This window comes from Microtus ochrogaster, linkage group LG4 (genome assembly GCF_000317375.1).
Source record: "Microtus ochrogaster isolate Prairie Vole_2 linkage group LG4, MicOch1.0, whole genome shotgun sequence".
NCBI lineage: Eukaryota > Metazoa > Chordata > Mammalia > Rodentia > Cricetidae > Microtus > Microtus ochrogaster.
In genome coordinates this window covers 34,827,331-34,845,737 of record NC_022030.1, presented here as the reverse complement: position 1 = coordinate 34,845,737, position 18,407 = coordinate 34,827,331, and the positions used below count along the sequence as shown (strand labels likewise).

The 18,407-nt window shown below is 45.5% G+C and overlaps 1 protein-coding gene across 4 annotated transcripts in view; it reads right to left on the bottom strand.

Moving 5' to 3' along the window:
* Nucleotides 1-7,782: 7,782 nt before the first annotated feature.
* The window catches only part of Thap4 (THAP domain containing 4), a 43,316-nt gene continuing 32,691 nt past the window's right edge, over nt 7,783-18,407 (bottom strand). The window contains exons 4-6 of one of the 4 annotated variants that reach the window (XM_026786163.1): nt 17,350-17,459; nt 16,199-16,302; nt 7,783-8,354 (exon numbers count right to left, since the gene is read on the bottom strand). In XM_026786163.1, the coding sequence (XP_026641964.1) occupies nt 8,235-8,354; nt 16,199-16,302; nt 17,350-17,459 (334 nt within the window). In that variant the 3' untranslated portion in view covers nt 7,783-8,234. The remainder of the gene's footprint in view (nt 8,355-16,198; nt 16,303-17,349; nt 17,460-18,407) is intronic. The other 3 variants (XM_026786164.1, XM_005361368.3, XM_005361369.3) reach the window with 3 other exon arrangements.

The window sequence follows — 18,407 nt, the reverse complement described above, 5'->3', positions numbered from 1 at the left end:
TTTAAATCAGGCCACGGGAGTGTTTCGGGAGTGTTTTGGAGCCCCGGCCATACCTGTAGTGCTGGGGAGGTGTGTGCTGGCTGGATATGCCCTGTCCTTTATCTCCCTGAGCCCATCCTTTGACTTGATGGAGCCCTGGCAGCCTGCCCACCCCTCTCCCCCAGCCAGGCTGTGTGTGTGTCAGACTGAGAAAACTCCTGTAGAAAGATTTCTATCGCTATATGGGGTTCACATCCCCTTGGAGGGCAGAAAGGGTACAAACCATTTATTTTGGGTGAGCCACTGTAGGGTGTTCAGTGTGGCCCAGGTTAGTAGAGGTATGAAGGGCTGGTCTGTGGCCCGAGAGGGAAGGATTCTGATTGGTTCTCCAGTCCAGGTACTAATGCCTGCCTAACAGAGAGCTCTGTGCTGGTCCAGGGTGCAGTGTGGCACTAGAGACAATCAAGATACGGGGAAGGCCAGGTTCTGGTGACCTGAACACGCTCCAAACGGAGTTCCTTGCAAATAGTGGGGCACTCCTAACTATGCCGGATGAAACGGGGAAAGAAAAGGATGGACACAGGACTTCGGATTCCCAGCTCTGGCATCCCACAGAAGCCTTCAGCGCTATATCTGCCCTAACAGAGACTTTTATCTTCTTCAGCCAGAGTTGAGGTTGCTGAGCATCCAGCCCAGGGCTTCTCACCGGTGGCTGGATTGTGGAACATGCTGAACTAGTCTCACAGGAGGTCTCTTGTTAAAGGGACAGCAGGAGTTGGAATGAAGCTGTGTGGGAGGCCTTGAGGAAGCTGGGGACACTGGGCCTAATGAGCAGTCGGAGGCAACGAATCAGCTTCCCACAGCAGCGGGTTTCTCCCTTTAAGGACAGCAATGTCCACCACCAGGAGATCACCACAAGGAGATGACCACCCGGCATTTCTGAGGCACAGTGAGGGCCTCCCAGGGTCCTTAGGACCCCGACTTGGCTGTATGAAGCAGTTAATTGAACACAAGCTGAGTCAAGTAGGCTCCAAGAGGGTAGGGGACAGGACAGGGACAGGTGCACTGTCGCTAAAGAAATTGTACATTATTTGTGCAAAGTGATGGGAAATGTGTAGACATGGCTATCAAGGGTGGGAGGAATGATTGGGACCAGGCAGAGGTACTGACAAGACTCACCAAGCAGAAGCATTCAGGGTCATAGCTGTGGGCAGGATAGGAACCATCATTGGTTGGCTGGACGGTGGAAGCATAGGCCTGGTGGCCACTGTGAACCAACTAAAGATGTGAAAATTTTTTTGTAGTTGTTGTTTTATTTTTATTTATTTAGTTTTTTTTTGTAGCTTGTCCTGGAACTCACTCTTATAGACCAGGCTGGCCTCGAACTCACAGAGATCTGCCTGCCTCTGCCTCCCGAGCGCTGGGACTAAAGGCGTGTGCCACCACTGCCCGGCTGGTTGTTGTATTTTTGAGACAGAGTCTCTATTTAGACCTGGCTATCCTGGAACTCAATACGTAGACTAGGGTAGCCTCAAACTCACAGAGATCCTCCTGCCACAGCTTCCTGAGTGCTGGGATTAAAGAAGTGCACCACTCCACCCAGTTTAGGGCCGTAACAGAGAGACTAAAAGGCCTGGTGGGTGTGATATTTGGCAGAGCTGTCTTGGAGCTCCCTGCTACCCACTCCCTCGCTACCCACCTCACTGCTCGGAGTCAGCTCCAGCACCTCAAGTCTTTCACTGTAGGCCCGGTTCATGGTAGGTCTGCGTCCAGGCTGCCCTCACTGTGGCGCTGGAGCCAGGAAGGACCCACCGAGGCAGGGATATTGCCCAAGGCTCACTGGCTCCTGCTCAGGCTCTAGGACCGTGTGTGAAGGCTACCCACAGTCTCTTAGCCTTGGTTTCTCTCAAGCTACGGTAAGGCTGTGACCAATAACTGAAAAGTCTTCTGGCCATCTGGCTTCCTGATGAAGCAAGAATTCCAGGGACCGCCAAGGCTTCAGTGTCAGAGATCCTTAAGCCCCTTGAAGCCTGTCTTGATCTTATACTTGCCTCCCCCCCCCACCTCTAGGCCCTGCTGCGCTCCTGGCTACTCCCTCCTATAAAGGCCAACCCACTTACTCCATGCTTCCAGCCCCAAGCGGGTATCTTAGAGGCCTTTGGGTGAAGTCTTAGGGTGGAACCCTAGTATGTGACCAGTTCTGTCTTGGCATTTGCTGCCTGGTGGACAGCAGGTGGAAGGAAGTGGGGAAGGAAGGAGGGAGGGAAAGAACAGGCGATGTCGGTGTGTGGGTGGTCTTGCCTCTCCAGCCTTCTGTCCTTGGATCAAACCCTTTGGTGTGTTTCCCACACTAGAAAGTAAGCACTCAATGCTAAGAACTCAGAAAAGCACAGGGCTTAAAGTGGCACAGAGATCGGTGTGCACATTTAGTCAGAGGACACAATGGGGACAGGACACATTCCAACAGCAAAAAGATAAAAGCTGGAGACATAAATGGAACAGGAACTGTGAAGTCTATATGAGGCCAGCTCTAAAAACACCTTCAAGTCACAAGACAGAGCAGAACAGACAGAAGGCCAGCAAGGAGCCAGCTGATGGGGCAGCCCTCCAGGTGGGCACTCATAAACCAGATGGATTCCTTACAAAACAGGGTGTTTCCTGTCTTAATCAAAACAAGCTAATTATAGAATTCATGAAAGGGGGCAGGGGAGAGTGCACACCCAAGAGCGGGCAAACCAGCATGCGATCCAGGAACCATTCCCGCCCCCAGTGGGAGAAATGGGAGGACAGTCCTACTTGACCCATTCGACCTTGAGGCTCTAGCACAATCAGAAGCCGGAAAACCAGGGGTATGGATAACCCAGGGTCACACTTCAATGTCTAGAAAGTTCAGTCTGATGAAAGTGTCTTCTCAAGCCCAGAGAACAACTTCAGCAGATCTGCACCGTGACCCCTGCACCAAGACCAATGCCAGTAAAGCAAAGGCCAGTGTAAAACGTGGGCAATGCTAAAAAAAGTCAGCTGGGCGGTGGTGGGGCACACCTCTAATCCCAGCACTCAGGAGGCAGAGGCAGGCGGATCTCTGGGAGTTCGAGGCCAGCCTGGTCTACAGAGTGAGTTCCACGTGTGTTCAAAGTCTGGTAAATAGAGGTGAGAGTACACATGACTGTACCGGATGATGCTGGGTTGGATACTCTAAGATGGTTAAAATGTTGACTTTTGTGTTGCATGGATTTTACTTTAATAAAAAAAATTGTAATTAAAAAGCGAGGGGATCAGGATGAATGTTTCTAATTCAAAGAAGTTTGTAAACTCTGTGTCACGAAGAAAAACAAAATACAAGAGAAATACAGACTCACGCCCAATTTCCCCCCTATCATTGGTCCAAATCCACGTCCAATACCATTCTTTTTTGTTTTGGGGAGTGGGCACCTGGCCCAGGCACTGGGGTTTGGAACCTCATGGAGGAAGGGCCACGTCTAAACAAGCGAGCCCTGTGAGTTGCAATCTCACTTCTAGAAATCAATGTCAAAAAACAAAATGGAAAAATTCCAAAATGATAGAAAAGGCTTCATATGCTACTGTTTAATGAGCAAAAGATGAAGGGATCCTAACGCTGGCATCAGGGAGGGATAGCAGATGCATCCTGTTCCAGAATTCTGACACCAAAACTGCTCATGTGATTTACATGAGCAAAATGAACTTAAGAGAACCACCAAATTCAGAAACAGAACAACTGAATTTACATACCAAACTGGTGGCATGGCACAGTCAGAAATTAATATAACACATTTAAGTTTTGTTTTGTTTTTTTTGGGTTTTTTTTGGACTTTTCGAGACAAGATTTCTCTGTAGCTTTTGGTTCCTGTCCTGGAACTAGCTCTTGTAGACCAGGCTGGTCTCGAACTCACAAAGATCCGCCTGCCTCTGCCTCCCGAGTGCTGGGATTAAAAGCGTGCACCACCACCGCCCGGCTAAGTTTTGTTTTTAATAGAAGTATAAAGACTAGCAAAAATCATATTTGAATCAGCGGTCTTGTCATTAAAAGTTATTTTCAGGATAACTGCATATATCCTATACAATTAGGTAACATTACTTATTTAAAGTTTCAGCCTAGAAGAAACAGAACCAAAGAATAAACTTGAATTGGAAACTGGCCCTCTAGCTGCTTCCTCCCCCAGAGATCACCCAGGCTCCTCTGCGGTCTCCTCCCCTGGGGAGAGTTGGTAAGACAGCAAGCTGCAACCTTGTAGCTCTCAGCCTGGCATCTCTCCCATGCCCTTGCAGCTGCTCTCCCCTTTACTTTTCAGAGGTCCTTGAATTTTTGCTGGAAGTTTATCAGTGCCTTCCTGATTTCTTCGTCCCCAACCCCATCCCGTCGCACTCCCTAAAACCTGTAATAAGAGAACCTCGTTTGTTCTTTGGATCTCAAGGGAATTGACAGAATTCACAGGTACTAGTGCAATGATGTAATTTTCCTAACCCTTTGGAGCCCTGGGAACTAAGGGCGCTTTCCTTCAGGACCCCTCCCCCCGCGGATCTCGTATCGGTGAGGAGACCTTCCTCAGACTTGAAGGCTTGCTGTCCCCTTCAGGCTGGGATGCTGCGGCTCTGAGGGTGCTCATGCGTAGGGTGATTTTTACATGCATGTGTGGATGCGGGAAAGGGCCAGAAGAGGGTGTCAGACCCCCTGGAGCTGGAGTGACAGGTTGTAAGATGCTGGATGTGGGGGAAGCAGTAAGGCAAGAGCTGTAAACGCCCCACCTGCAGAACCACCTCTCCAGCCACACGATCTGTGTGCAAGGTATTCATGCACACGTGTGTGCTCCTGTGGGGGCCAGAAGACAACCCAGGGCTGTTGTTTCTCAACAGCTATTCACCCTTTAAATTTTTTTTTGGTTTTGTTTTATGAGTGTTTTGCCCAATGTACATATGCATACATGTACAGAAGCCACATGTGTGCCTGGTGCCACAGAGGTAAGGGGAAGGGTGTCAAGTTCCTGGAACCGGAGTTATATGTTGTGATCCCGCTGCCCTCACTCCCCCTGACTGACAGCGGAACTTCCTTGTGGTCTGTAATTGACAAGGATGTTTGTGTTCTTTCTGGCCGGTGGGTCTCCACAGAAGGAGTAGAGGTATACAAGGGGCAAAATAAAGGTTGCTGTTCTTCCACCTGAAAAGAAGCCTCCATGTCTCAATCCCGGCACCCCCCCCCCCCCCAGTCTTGGCTATCGAGGCTGCGCTGGCTGCAGTAGTTATAGGCAGTGGTAAACCACCATGTGAATGCTGAAACTGAACCAGGCCCTCTGCAAGAGCAGTAAAAACTCTTCAACTACTGGGCTATCTCTCCAGCCCCTCCTGCCTGCTTTTTGAGACATGGTCTCTTATTGGGCTGGAGCTTGCCAATTGGGGTAGGTTCAGATCTGCCGGTCTCAGCTGCTCCAGGAGTGGGGTGGCAAGCATTTTCCACCACACCCAGCTTCTTGTGTTTGTATGGTTTGTATGTGTGTGTGAGGCCAGAGGTTGACGCTGGGTGTCTTTTTTACTTGCTCTCCACCTCTGGCTGTTCTGAATTCCCTATGACCAGTCTGCCCTCAGACTCAGAGATCCGCCTGCTACTGCAGCAGATGCTGGGATTAAAGGCAAGCACCGCCATTCCACATTCCACCTTTTATTTATGTGCATGTGTGCACTTATGGCGGCCAGAAGAGGATGTTGGAGCTCCTAGAGCTGGAGCCACAGTCACCTGGGAGCTGTGGATGCTGGGATCTGAACTTGGGTCCTCTGGGATAGTAGCAGGGTGTTTTTGACCTCTGACCCATCTAGTCCTCCACCTTATTGTTTTCCCCCACCTTGTTTTTTGAGACAAGATCTCTCACTGAATCTGAAGCATGTTCATTTGGTTAGACTGAATGGCCAGCAAGTCGCAGGGTTCCTCCTGTCTCTACTTTCCCAGCACTGGGATTATGGGCTATCGTTAAAATTTCTTCACATAGGGAGACACAGGCAATCCCTTCTCCGCAGGCCCCCCAAGCAAATGTAGGCATGATTCTGACAAAATTTACTCTGGTGAACCAATGACTTTCTTGGGCTTTTTTACGGCACATAGGTGAAATTATTTTCAGGGAGTGGGCTCTCCCTTGTCCCAACAGACTGTACTTGGAGAGTCTTTACCAACAAAGGAGGGCTTTCCTAGAGCACAAAAGATGAAGCCCCACTCCTCGAATCTCAGCCCATATACTCTAGCCCCTTCCAAGAGGTCATGGGTAACAAAATGTCCTTGCTTCGACTGCGGACAGTATGGTGTCCTAATTGGACAAGTAGGATACAAAAGACAGTGACTGCCAAATCTTGTCAAGACAAGACAGGACAGTCCTTCAGAAACCTTGCTTCCTGGAAAAGTCTGTCAAATATCTAGGCCTTTTGTTGAAGATGGATACCCCAATGTTGCAGAGGAACTTTGGGTGACTGTCCAGGCAGCCAGCTGCTTTTGTAATTTCTCACACTTTTTGGAAGTATTTTGGAAGTTACTTGCTTGCACTTCCTGCTTATTCAGCTAATATTATTTCTATCTTGGGTCTCTGAGAAAGTTGAAAACTAGATAGCTATAGTTTTCCTTGTTTACAAGACTCAGAAAAGAAATTCACTAAAGTGTAAAGTGTGTAAGTTTCAAAAACATCAAAAGTAAGTTTCAAAAACATCAAAAGATAGTTTTCGATGATAATGCAAGTTATAATAGTAAATCAGATACAAGACTATGGACTCACCAAGATAGGATAGATAATGGAATATTTTATCTTTGTCAAATGCAAATGGACTAGACATTGTTGATGTATTTATTGCCCATATATATTATATAGTTATTGTACTTATTATAGTTTCCTCATATTAGTTATAACCTTTTTATATTAAACAAAAAGGGGACTATAGTGATATTTTGTTTATGATCTAACAAATAATCTTTTTGTATATAACAGGCTTGTATATAATAGGTGGGATATATAACACTTGTATATAACAGGTGGTAGGGAATGGGTGGCTACTCAGGTGAAGGTCTCCCCACCCTCCCTATCCTTCCATGATGGGGAGTACAGTCAATAAGCCCAGCTGGGATGCCCCTTGGCAAGCAGGCAAAGCTCGATTGCCTCAAGATGGCAGCTGTTTGACTCAGAGGATAGTCACAACACAGAAATATGCTGCCACACACACTTTTTGCACAGGTGCTGTTTGTGTGGCAAGAACTTTACTGATGGAGCCACCTCCCCAGTCCCTCATCTACATTTGTCAATGTGTATGCCACAAGCTAATGTCGTCAGGGTGTTTTGGTCTGCATTCTTACCACTGTGACAGAGTAGCTGGAATTGTGCGAAGATGATTTTGCTCAGGGTTTCAGGTGCCAGTCCATCACGGCCAGAAGGGTTTGATGAAGCAACTCCCATCACAACAACCAGGGAGAAGAGCAAAGGGCATACTGAAAAGAGCCAGAACGAGATAGAGGCCCTAAGGACACACCCTAACCTATTTCTTCCAACTAGGTTCCCCCACCTACCGCTCACCACTTCCTAATAATGCCACCATATGCATGATCCATCAAGTGATTAAGCCCTTGATTAGGTCAGAGTCCTTAGATCTAAGAGTGTCTGGAGACTCTCTCAGACACACCCTAAGCCCTTGATTAGGTCAGAGTCCTTAGATCTAAGAGTGTCTGGAGACTCTCTCAGACACACCCAGGGGTGCACGTCCCTGATCCCTTAGGTGCTTCTCAGAGCAGTCAAGCTAACACTTAACTGCCACGAGGAGGTCACGGACTCCGCAATGTACCTTCACATGTTGTCTCGGGGAAAATAAGAGAAAATAAATGTAAAATGAGCTCCTGGGGCTAGGGCTGGGGCCTAGCTGCCTAGCATGAGTTAGATCTTTACCACTGCAAAAAGCAAAAACAAAACCTGTGAAAAGTAGGTAGGGAGGGGAGGAAAGGAAGGAAAGAAGCATGTAATCCTTTCTTAAAGAAAAGTCTGGAAAACAATCAGCAACAGATGAAAAATGTACAGTCTACACATTGATAATATTCAAAATCCTCAGCCATAAAAATAAAGGCCTTTTATTTGGTTTTCTATGCCATTACAAGATCATCTGGACAACAGTTCTGTGAGAGCAGAGCCTGCGACCACACCATGTCTGCATAGGATGTCTACTGAACTGGGGGCTAGACGAGGGAGCCAGACTCCTCCCCAGGCTCTGGGAGCCGCTCCAGGTTATGGGGTCACCTTCTTGTAGGTAACATGAAGATGCTGAGTCATTGGCTGTGTAGTGGTTGCCATAGAGACCGTCTGTTCAAGTTTGCCTTCAGAATTCAGCCTGAATTTTCGAGTAATCTGAGTAGAGAACAAAACAAAGCACTTAAGTTTTATACCTTCAAATTATTCAATAAAAGCTGGGTGTGGTGGCGCAGGCCTAGAATCCTAGCACTCAGCAGGCTGGGACAAGAGAACGATCTCAAATTCTAGGTCAGCCTGGCAACAGGAGTTTCACACTAGCCTAGGTTTTTTTTTTTTTTTTTAAATCTGGTCCAGCCTTCTTTTTTTTTTTTTTTTTAAATATTTTATGGTTTATTTAACTTTATTTTTTTATGTGCATTGGTACAAAGGTGCTAGATCCCCTGCAACTGGATCTTCAGACAGTTGTGAGCTGCCATGTGGGTGCTGGGAATTGAACCCTGGTCCTCTGAGAGAGCAGTCAGTACTCTTAACCACTGAGCCATCTCTCCAGCCCCGGTTTTTGTTTTTTTTTTTTGAAAAAAAAAAATACTGAACAAACACTGGAGTGTCCACCTGTGTCAGCCACTGGTCAGAGGCCTGTGAGCAGGGTACCCCAGTGGTTAAGATCTGGGCGTGAGCCACCATGGGGCACACCAACCGCTTCCCAGCAGTGAGCTACTGTTAGGTCTGTTAATATTTGATGGTGTTCTGCTGGCTATAATCTCCCACTTCCATCTGAGCCATCTTAAACCATATCAAATGTGTTCTTGGAGGACCGGGGCAGCACAACGGTCTACTATAGCATATGGCTCTTCCCGCAAGAGTATGAGTAGATCCTGAGTCACGTCCTCAACCACAGTCCTCGTGTGTGGAAGGCTGTGGACAGTGTGACCACACGAGAGATGAATGTCTAAACTCTAAGGGCCGATCATTTCACTGCTCCAGGACCATGGGCTATCTCTGCCACATCCATTACTGGGACTCCCAACCCTTTTGCTGAAAAGAAGACAAAAATGTCAGTCATTCCAAGTTAGTTTGAGGGGCTGAAGAGACATGGCTCAGAGGTTCAGAGCACTTACTGCTCTATCAGAGGACCAGATGTATACACAGACAAGTAAGTTTTTTTTTTTGTTTTTTTGTTTTTTTGTTTTTTTTCCGAGACAGGGTTTCTCTGTGGTTTTGGAGCCTGTCCTGGAACTAGCTCTTGTAGACTAGGCTGGTCTCGAACTCACAAAGATCCGCCTGCCTCTGCCTCCCAAGTGCTGGGATTAAAGGCGTGCGCCACCACCGCCCGGCCAGACAAGCAAGTTTAAAAACAGAAAAACAAATCAAAAGTCTATTTAGGGATTGAAGAACTATTTCAGTCGGCAGAGTGGTTGCTTTCATGCGTGAAGCCTGGCTTAGCTCCCCAGCACTAAATAAACTGGATGTGGTGGTGCATGCCTGTAATTCCAATACCTGCCCAATACCTGGAGGGAGAGGTAGGAGTATCATGAGTTCAAGGCCAGCCTGGGATGCTTGAGTCTGTCAAAAACAAAACAAAACAAAAAACCAACAACAAAAACCCCCAACCCCCCCCCCCAAAAAAAAACCCCAAACCAAAACCAAAAGTTCTTTAAGGGTATCAGGAAGCACCAAGGACACAAGGAGGAGAGGAGGAGGTGACTCCTGACTTAGACCTGCTGGCCCAGTGAGGATTGGAGGGCTTTCTTGGATTCCAACTCTGTCTAGCTGAGAAAATAACTTGGCTTCCACCGGTCTCCCAGTCCCGCTCCGCACAGGAGCTGGGGCCAAGCCAAGCAGAAACAGACCGGTGAGTTCAGTCCAAGAACGCTGAGATGAGGGAACCTTAAGCAAAGTCTCAAATTATAGCTTTAACTTCTTTTTTCCCCTTGAGACAGGGTTTCTCTGTGGCTTTAGAGCCTGTTCTGGAAACTTGCTCTGTAGTCCAGGCTGGTCTCAAACTCACAGAGATCCGCCTTCCTCTGCCTCCCGAGTGCTGGGATTAAAGGTGTGCGCCAGCACCGCCTAGCACTCTTTAGCTTTTTACGCTAGAATTAAGGGAGAAAAAATCCAGGAGAAAACGGCAAAAGAAAGTATGTAAAGAAAAATATGAAGAGATTGCCTCCCAGCAGGATGCCCACCCTGGAGTTATGCGGAAACATCAGAGAAATTCGGCACATGAAGTAGGACTGGAAAATGGACAGTAGGAAACATACTGACTAAAGCCTGGGGAGAGAAAAAGGAAGAAGGGTGAATGCAGGAGAGATACAATGGGAACTGAGACAGATAGAAAGGTGGGAAACTAGATGGCTCAGGAAGGAAAGCTTTTTTACTTCAGGGTCTGGTACTTGGCTCCCGCTGGCTGAGCAGTAAGGGCTTCAACACAACCAACAGAATTAAAACCGAGGCGAACACTGAGCACAGCATGCATGTCTGCCACTGAGGCTGAGTCAGGTAGATGCATGGCCAGCCTGGGCTACATGTAGACAGTTTGTTAGACAAGCTGGGGGGCAGATAAGCGTCACTTTCCACGGGTCCTCAGTCTGACATGTTTAACCTACAGTTCCACTGTACAGCTAAGGCCTTCACCCTGCACAGTCCTTTCCAAAGGACACTGAAGTGGAGTGGGAAGGACAGACACAAAGACTTTACTACTCAGCTCTTAATAATGAATAGAAAATCCAGACAAAATTAGGAAATTAAGGATATTTTGCAACATAATAACTCAAATAGATCCAAGAGATCACACAGAGTGCTCTAACCAACAGCAGTTACCCACACTCAAGTGTTTATGTGATATTCTATAGGACCAACATTGAGTTACGCCACAAACCAAGTCTTTTATTTTTCTTCTCGTTTTTCGAGACAGGGTTTCTTTGAGTAACAGCCCTAGCTGTCTTGGAACTCAAATAAACATTACTCAGCCAAAGAGATCCCTGCGTCAGTCACCTTCCCTGACACTCAATCAGCCTCCCACCTTGTTGGTCTGGGACTGCTTTCTGTGTCTAGAGCCAGCCCAGCTGACACTGCTCCCTGAAACCCAAGAGGCCCAAGACTCAAAACCAAGCATCACCTGACACAAAGACCTCAACACACACCAACAAAGGTGTGACCAGATATCCACACCAAGAAACACCACGAATAGAGCTCTAGATGCTTAGATCACATCCCCCAAACACAAACATTAACACTGAAGACAGCTGCCTCCTCCAGAAACCAGCTCCCTAGTACAGTGTTTCCTAAAGAAAGCAATGGAACGGAAGCACAAGAGGCGACTTCAAAATGACACACTCATAACCTTAAAAAGGATATGGATACGGGCTGGAGAGATGGTTTAGTGGGTGATAACTCTTTATGCTCTTTCAGAGGACCCAGGTTCACTTCCCAGCCCTGACATGGAGGCTCACACCTGTCTGTAACTCAGTTCCAGGGTTCCTGACACCCTCACACAGATGTACATGTAGGCAAAACACCAATGGACATAAATGAACATCAATGAACATAAGATAAATTTTAAAAAGAGGATATGAATAAATATCTCAGTGAAGACTAGAAAAACACAAGCAACTAGTTGAATGAATTAATGAAAACAATTCAAGGCATGAAAATAGAATTTAACAAAGAAATGGAATCACTATAGAAAAGCCAAACTTAATAAAACTCACAATGAAAAACTCAGGAAGCCAAACAAAAAGCTCAGATAAAAGCCTCACCAACAGATCAAACCATGTAGAGGACAGAATTTCACATCTGGAAGACAAGATAAAAAAATGGATAGCTCAGTCAAAGAAAATATTCAACCTAAAAAGTCAGGCATAAAACATTCAGAAAATCTAGGACATCATGAACCCTGTAAACAATTCCTATAAAGAGGAAGAAAAAAACCTAGATCAAAAGCATAGAAAATAGTTTTAGCAAAATCATAAAAGAAAATTTCCCAAATTTATAGAAAGAGGAGCCTATCAAGGCACAAAAGGTATACAGAACACCAACTGATCAGGACCAGAAAAGACGGTCTCCACTACACATAGTCAAACACTAATGTACAGAAAGAAAAGGGAGATTAAGAACTGCAAGGGAAGCTAGGCACTGGAGGTGCACACCTTTAATCCCAACACTCAGGAGTAGGAGGCAAGCAGATCTCTGAGTGTGAGGGCAGACTGGTCTACAGAGTGAGTTCCAGGACAGCCAGGTCTTCATGGAGAAACCCTGTCTCGAAAAACAATGACAACAACAAGCTGCAAGGGAAAAAGACCGAGTCACATATAAACGCAGGCCCACTGACTTATCAGTGGAGGGCCTGGATGGGTGTTCTATAAACTCTGAAAGACCATAGAGACAAACCCAGACTACTATACCCAGCAAAACTATCAACCACACTAGAAGGAAAACATCCCATGATTAAAAAATAAAAATATAAATAAGACATTTCTGACCACCAGTCCAGCTCTATAGAAAATAATAGGAGGAAAACTTAACTCTAAAAGTTAGGTGAACTACACCCAATAGAACACAAGGAAAAAATAATAACAGAACAGGAAACCCAAATAAATTTTAGAACAAAAACAAAACAACAACAACAACAAAAACATAATAGGAATTAATAAACACTACTAAAAAACTCAATTTTTTAGCTTTATGTATTTTATTTTATGGGAGTTTTGCCTGCATGTATGTCTGTGCATCATGTACATGACTGGAGTCCTTGAATGACAGAAGTGGCACTGGATCCTCTGGAACTGGGTAGTCATAGTTGGCTGTGAGCCACCATGAGTGCTGGGGACCAAACCATGCCCTATGCAAGAATGGCAAGCACTTTTAACCACTGAGCCATATCTCCAGCACCAATAACTCTGATCTTAAGTCCCCAATAAAAAGACACGAACTAATAGACCGCATTAGAGAACAAAATCTATCTTTTTGCTGCCTCCAATAATCATCAATGATAAATATCACCTCAGGGTAAAGGGGCAGGAAAAGGAACTCCCAAGAAAACAGAACTAAGACATAAGCAGGTGTGTGTGTGTGTGTGTGTGTGTGTGTGTGTGTGCATATATATATATATATCCACCAAAAGGATGTTACAATTATAATCCCTTTTGCACCAAACACAAGAACCCCCAACCCCCTAAGTTCATAAAAGAAACACTACTACAGCTAAAATTACATACTAATCCTCTCATAGTGATACTGATGTCAAAACCCTACACTCACCAATAAAGAGGTCATCCAAATAAAAACTAATCAGAAATATCGGACCTAAATAGCATCATAAGTCCCTTTAATCCCAGCACTCGGGAGGCAGAGGCAGGTGGATCTCTGTGAGTTTGAGGCCAGCCTGATCTACAAGAGCTAGTTCCAGGACAGGAACCAAAAGCTATGGAGAAACCCTGTCTCGAAAATTAAAAAAAAAAAAATATAAGTCAAATGAACCTTATAGATATTTACAGGATATTCTACTCAAACACTGAAAAATATATTTCCTTCTCAGCAGTCCATGGAACTTTCTCTAAAATTAATCACATATTAGGATACAAAGCAAGTTTTAACAGATATAGGAAAATTGGAATAACATTCTGTATCCTATCTGACCATCATGGATTAAAACCGGTATCAGCTACAAGCGGAGTACAGAAAGCACACAAACTTCACGAAGCTGAACAACTCACTACCACTTTTAACCACTGAGCCATATCTCCAGCACCAATAACTCTGATCTTAATTCCCCAATAAAAGACACGAACTAATAGACCACATTAGAAAGTAGGGTGAGACAGAAATCAAGAAGGAAATTAAACATTTTTTATATTGGACAAAAATTAAAATACAACACACCAAAATAAAGGCAGTTCAAAAAAGAAAGTTCATAGCATTAAGCACCTATATCAAAAAATTAGAGAGTTTATATTAATAACTTAACACACTTGAAAGCGCTAGAAAGACAAATAAAATCATGGCTGAAATTAATGAAATAGAAACAAAAAATACAAAGGTCAATAAAGAGTTGATTCTCTGAAAAAAAATTCAGTGAGATCAATAAACTTTTAGCCAAATTAACCAAAAGAAAAAGAGAAGACCCAAATTAGTAAAATTAGGAATGAAAAGGGAGACATTATAACAGATACTGAAGAAATGCAGGAAATCATAGGGATATACTTTTAAAAATCTGCATTTCATCAAATTGGGAAACCTAAAAGAATGGAAAAAATTTTTTTACACATATGACCTACTAAAGATAAGTCAAAATGAAATAAACAATTTAAACAGATACATGACCCCTAATGAAATAAAAAAAAAAAGCAATAAAAAGATTATAGTATCCAGTACTGGCAGCAGGAGGATCTCTATGAGTTCAAGGACAGCTTGGTCTACACAGCGAGTTTAACAGTACATAAAGAAACCCAGTCTCAAAACAAAACAAAACAAAACAAAACACCTGTAAGAAAAATAAAAAGGCAAGGTAAAACAGATACGTTGATAATGGAATAGAAAGAAGAGAAGACCCACACATAACTTCGCATGCCTACAGAATTTTTTAGGCTTTTTGAGACAACGTAGCTCTGGTTGTCCACAACTGTAGACCAGGCTAGCCTTAAACTCATAGATCACAGAAACTGCCTCCCAAGTGCTAGAATGAAAGATTTGAGCCACCATCCCCAGCCTGATTTTTGACAAAGAAACAAAAAACATACACTGGAGAAAAGACAGCATATTCAACAAATCATGTTAGTCAAAGTGGATAACGCAGACAAAAGAATGAAAATAGATTCAAGTCTATTTTCACAAAAGCCAACTCTAATGGATTAGAGATCTAAACAGAAGACCAATACCTTCAATCTGATAGAAGAGAAAGGAGGAAATTTGCCTTAACTCATTGGCACAGGAAAGAACTTTCTAAACAGGATTCTGACAGCACAGGCATTAATAAATGGAATTTCATGAAGCTCAAAAGCTTCATCACGGAAACAAATAACTAGCCAGATAGTGGCAGCACACGCCTTTAACCCCAGCACTCGGGAAGCAGAGGCAGGTGGATCTCTGAGTTCAAGACCTGCTTAGTCTATAAGGAGAGTTCCAGGACAGCCAGGACTACACAGAGAAACCCTGTGAAAAACCAAGAGAATAAGCAGGTGGAAAGACAAAGCATATATTCATATGAGCATGGTCTGAGAGATGCAGCACTTTACCAACCACGTGAGGACAAGTCACTGAGCAGGCGGGTATCAGAACACACTGCATCCCACAGAAAGGCAAATGTGACAGATTAAAGGTCGAATGGAGAAAAGCAAAGCCACAAAAGCACGAGAAAAGGAGGTAGTATTTTTATTACTAATTACTATTATTTTGAAGTAGAAAATGAATTCCTAAGTAAGTGCCTGAGTCCAGATGTGATAAAAGAAACACCTGGGCAGATGGCATTATAAATTAAAGGCACCTGACTGGGGCCATACTAGCCACACAGGGAGCAGACAACAGATGACAGCCACAGCCTCCGATAAACCAACAATAGAATCACAAACTACAGAAAACCCAGTGTAAATGGAATAAACAAGGTAATATAGATTCACAAGTTAGAGAGAAAACAAGAACGGAAATAAACAGGAAAGAGTCAGGTAACGCTACCAGTTTCACTGTGAAGCAATTTACCAGGATCTCCCATTCAAAATGTACCTCTCCTTTGGCTCAGTAATTTAGGAGACATTTATCCAATAGATCTGGATAGATCTAAAAAAGTACGCAGGGCAAATATAAAGGGATATTTGTGACTGAAAACAACATGCCTGAAAGGTGCAGGGACCAGGTATTACAGCAGGGATCATTCACCCCGTGGGAGGGTGTGGAATGAAAACAGTAAGAGCTGGAGACAGCAGTACGGAACTCCGAAATCTGTCCGATGGTGTGGTACCACTGCCAAGTGCAAACACTCTGGGAGCAACTGAGAGGGAGGTTGGGCTCACCTGCTCCACATGGGGCTCCTTGGCAAAGGAGATCCTGGAGATGGAATGGGATGAGATACAGAGCTCCTGCCCGTTCACTTCACCCTCCTCAACTTCCACTATACCTGTAAGGGAGGGGCAGTTAGTGTGGTACCAAGGCATTCCACTTCAGAAGCAATGTGGACAGTCACGGGAAACCTTAACTTTGCTACCACCCAGGTACAGCATTTCTTCCCTCTCCCTCTGAAGTTACTCTTGCAGGTACCAAGGAAGTGACTCAGAATCCTCCACCCCCTTGTGTGTGTCTGTTTACTCATGTGGGGGTCAGAGGTTAACTTTGAGTGTCTTTCTCTGTGGTTTTCTTTCTTACTTTTTTTGGAGACATGTTCAGTCTCTCACCCTTTTGCTAGGCTGGCTGGTGGCTAGAAAGCCCTAGCGATTTGCCTGTCTCTGCCCTCGCAATGCCGGCTTACAGTGTGTAGCACGGTTTTGTGGGTTTTGGGGATTCGGACTCAGGTCCTCATGCTCACACAGAAAGCACTTTGCCCACTAAGCTATCTCCCCAGCCCCCATGCCTGTTCTTGAGACGGGGTCTCATTATGCTGCTTAGGCTGGTCTGGAATTCATGTAGTTAAGATCCTCCTGCCTCATCCCTCTAATGGGGCGTACAGGGTAAATGCTCAAAGGAGGGTCACCTCTGCAGAGGTGCTTGAACTCCAGTCCCCCGACCTGCATTTCTCAACAGGAGTAGTACTACCCTATGCTGAAGAAGCCACAGATGAAGGCCCTCTGGTTTTTGCATACTCCCGTGTCTGACAGCGCCTGGTGCCAGCATCACTCCAAGTTAGGTAATCCTGAACAGGAGTGAGACTGGACATGGTCAAAGTCACACAGGCTGTCAAGTGAGTTCTAAGACATCAGCTTGTCAGACTTCCAGACAAAGACCATGTGGCCAGTTGGCCTGTTCTTGCCAGGACCTGTCTGTCCTTTGGGCATATATTGTGCTGGCACGGGTAAAACACCATAACTAAGACTGAGCTAGGAGGAATGCTGAAGTCTGGAGAAGTGTTATCTTCACCGTCCCGACAGTACATAACCACGAGCAGAAGCACACTTAAAGCCGCCTGAGATGACTGCTAACGTGGCCAGCAGGCCCTGGGAAGGCCCCGTACCTGTGTTCTGGGCACTGACAAAGGCCACCTTGTTGGTGTCAGGCTTGAGACGGATGAAGCCACACTCTCTGTGCATTGGTTTATGTGTGTCTGGATGGAAGGAGTTGAACCTGGAAGGGAAATCAGAGTGTGAAGCAGACACAGGACCTCAAAGGGCTGCCTCACAAAACTTGCTGTTGCAAGGCTTCTCCTCTGTGCATGACATGATCATCCCATGCCACCTTGGAGATCACCTCAGCCTCGTAGTCATGGCAATGGAAGAAGTAAAACATTGACAGCTAGGCCTATGAAAGTGGTGAAGTGGCTTTTTGCTTCTCACTGCATAGCCCTGGCTGGCCTGTAACTCACAATCTGCCTGTCTCTCAAGTACTGGGATCAAAGACACGTATCGCCACACCCAGCTAATAATAGTTTTAACACTCCTAGTAGAAGGGGAGAGCCATAGGCGCTTCCCTGGGAATTCTAGCCGCCATTCTCTTCTGCCTCACCTCTGAGCCGTATGGTAAGATGGGACTTTGCAGAGACATGGCTACTTAAGGGTCACCTACAGTTTTCTAAGTAACCTCTATAATCTCGTTGGTTTGAGAACCACTTTGGTCCACAGTTGGTGAGTAGACATTTGTTCATGTCTCCTTGGGAGAGTTCATGCAGCGAGCTGGAGTCCTAATGTGGGGCGGCAGATCCACGATGGACTCGGGAGGAGCAACTGCACAGCCGTCAGGACTTTCCCATGTGTGTGAGGTATGTGTCTTTCTGCTACCTTGCTCTGGGTAGTAAATCACATAACTAACACTGAGACATTGGGGGTGGTGGGAGGCATTCCTCAGGACGGCTTTCTCGCTCCATGTGGACCCTGATGAGGGAGGTCAAGGACCACAGCAGTCCTGGAGAGCTGCACGTATGGGACAAGGGTCCAGCAGGCTGCGATGGCAGCTGTGTGACTGCTACTGCATATAAGACATGTGACCAAAATCAGGACGGCTCCCCAGCAAGACTTTGCTTGAGTCAAGTATAATTACGATGGGAAGGGTCATACAGCCATTATTCTCCATGTTAGT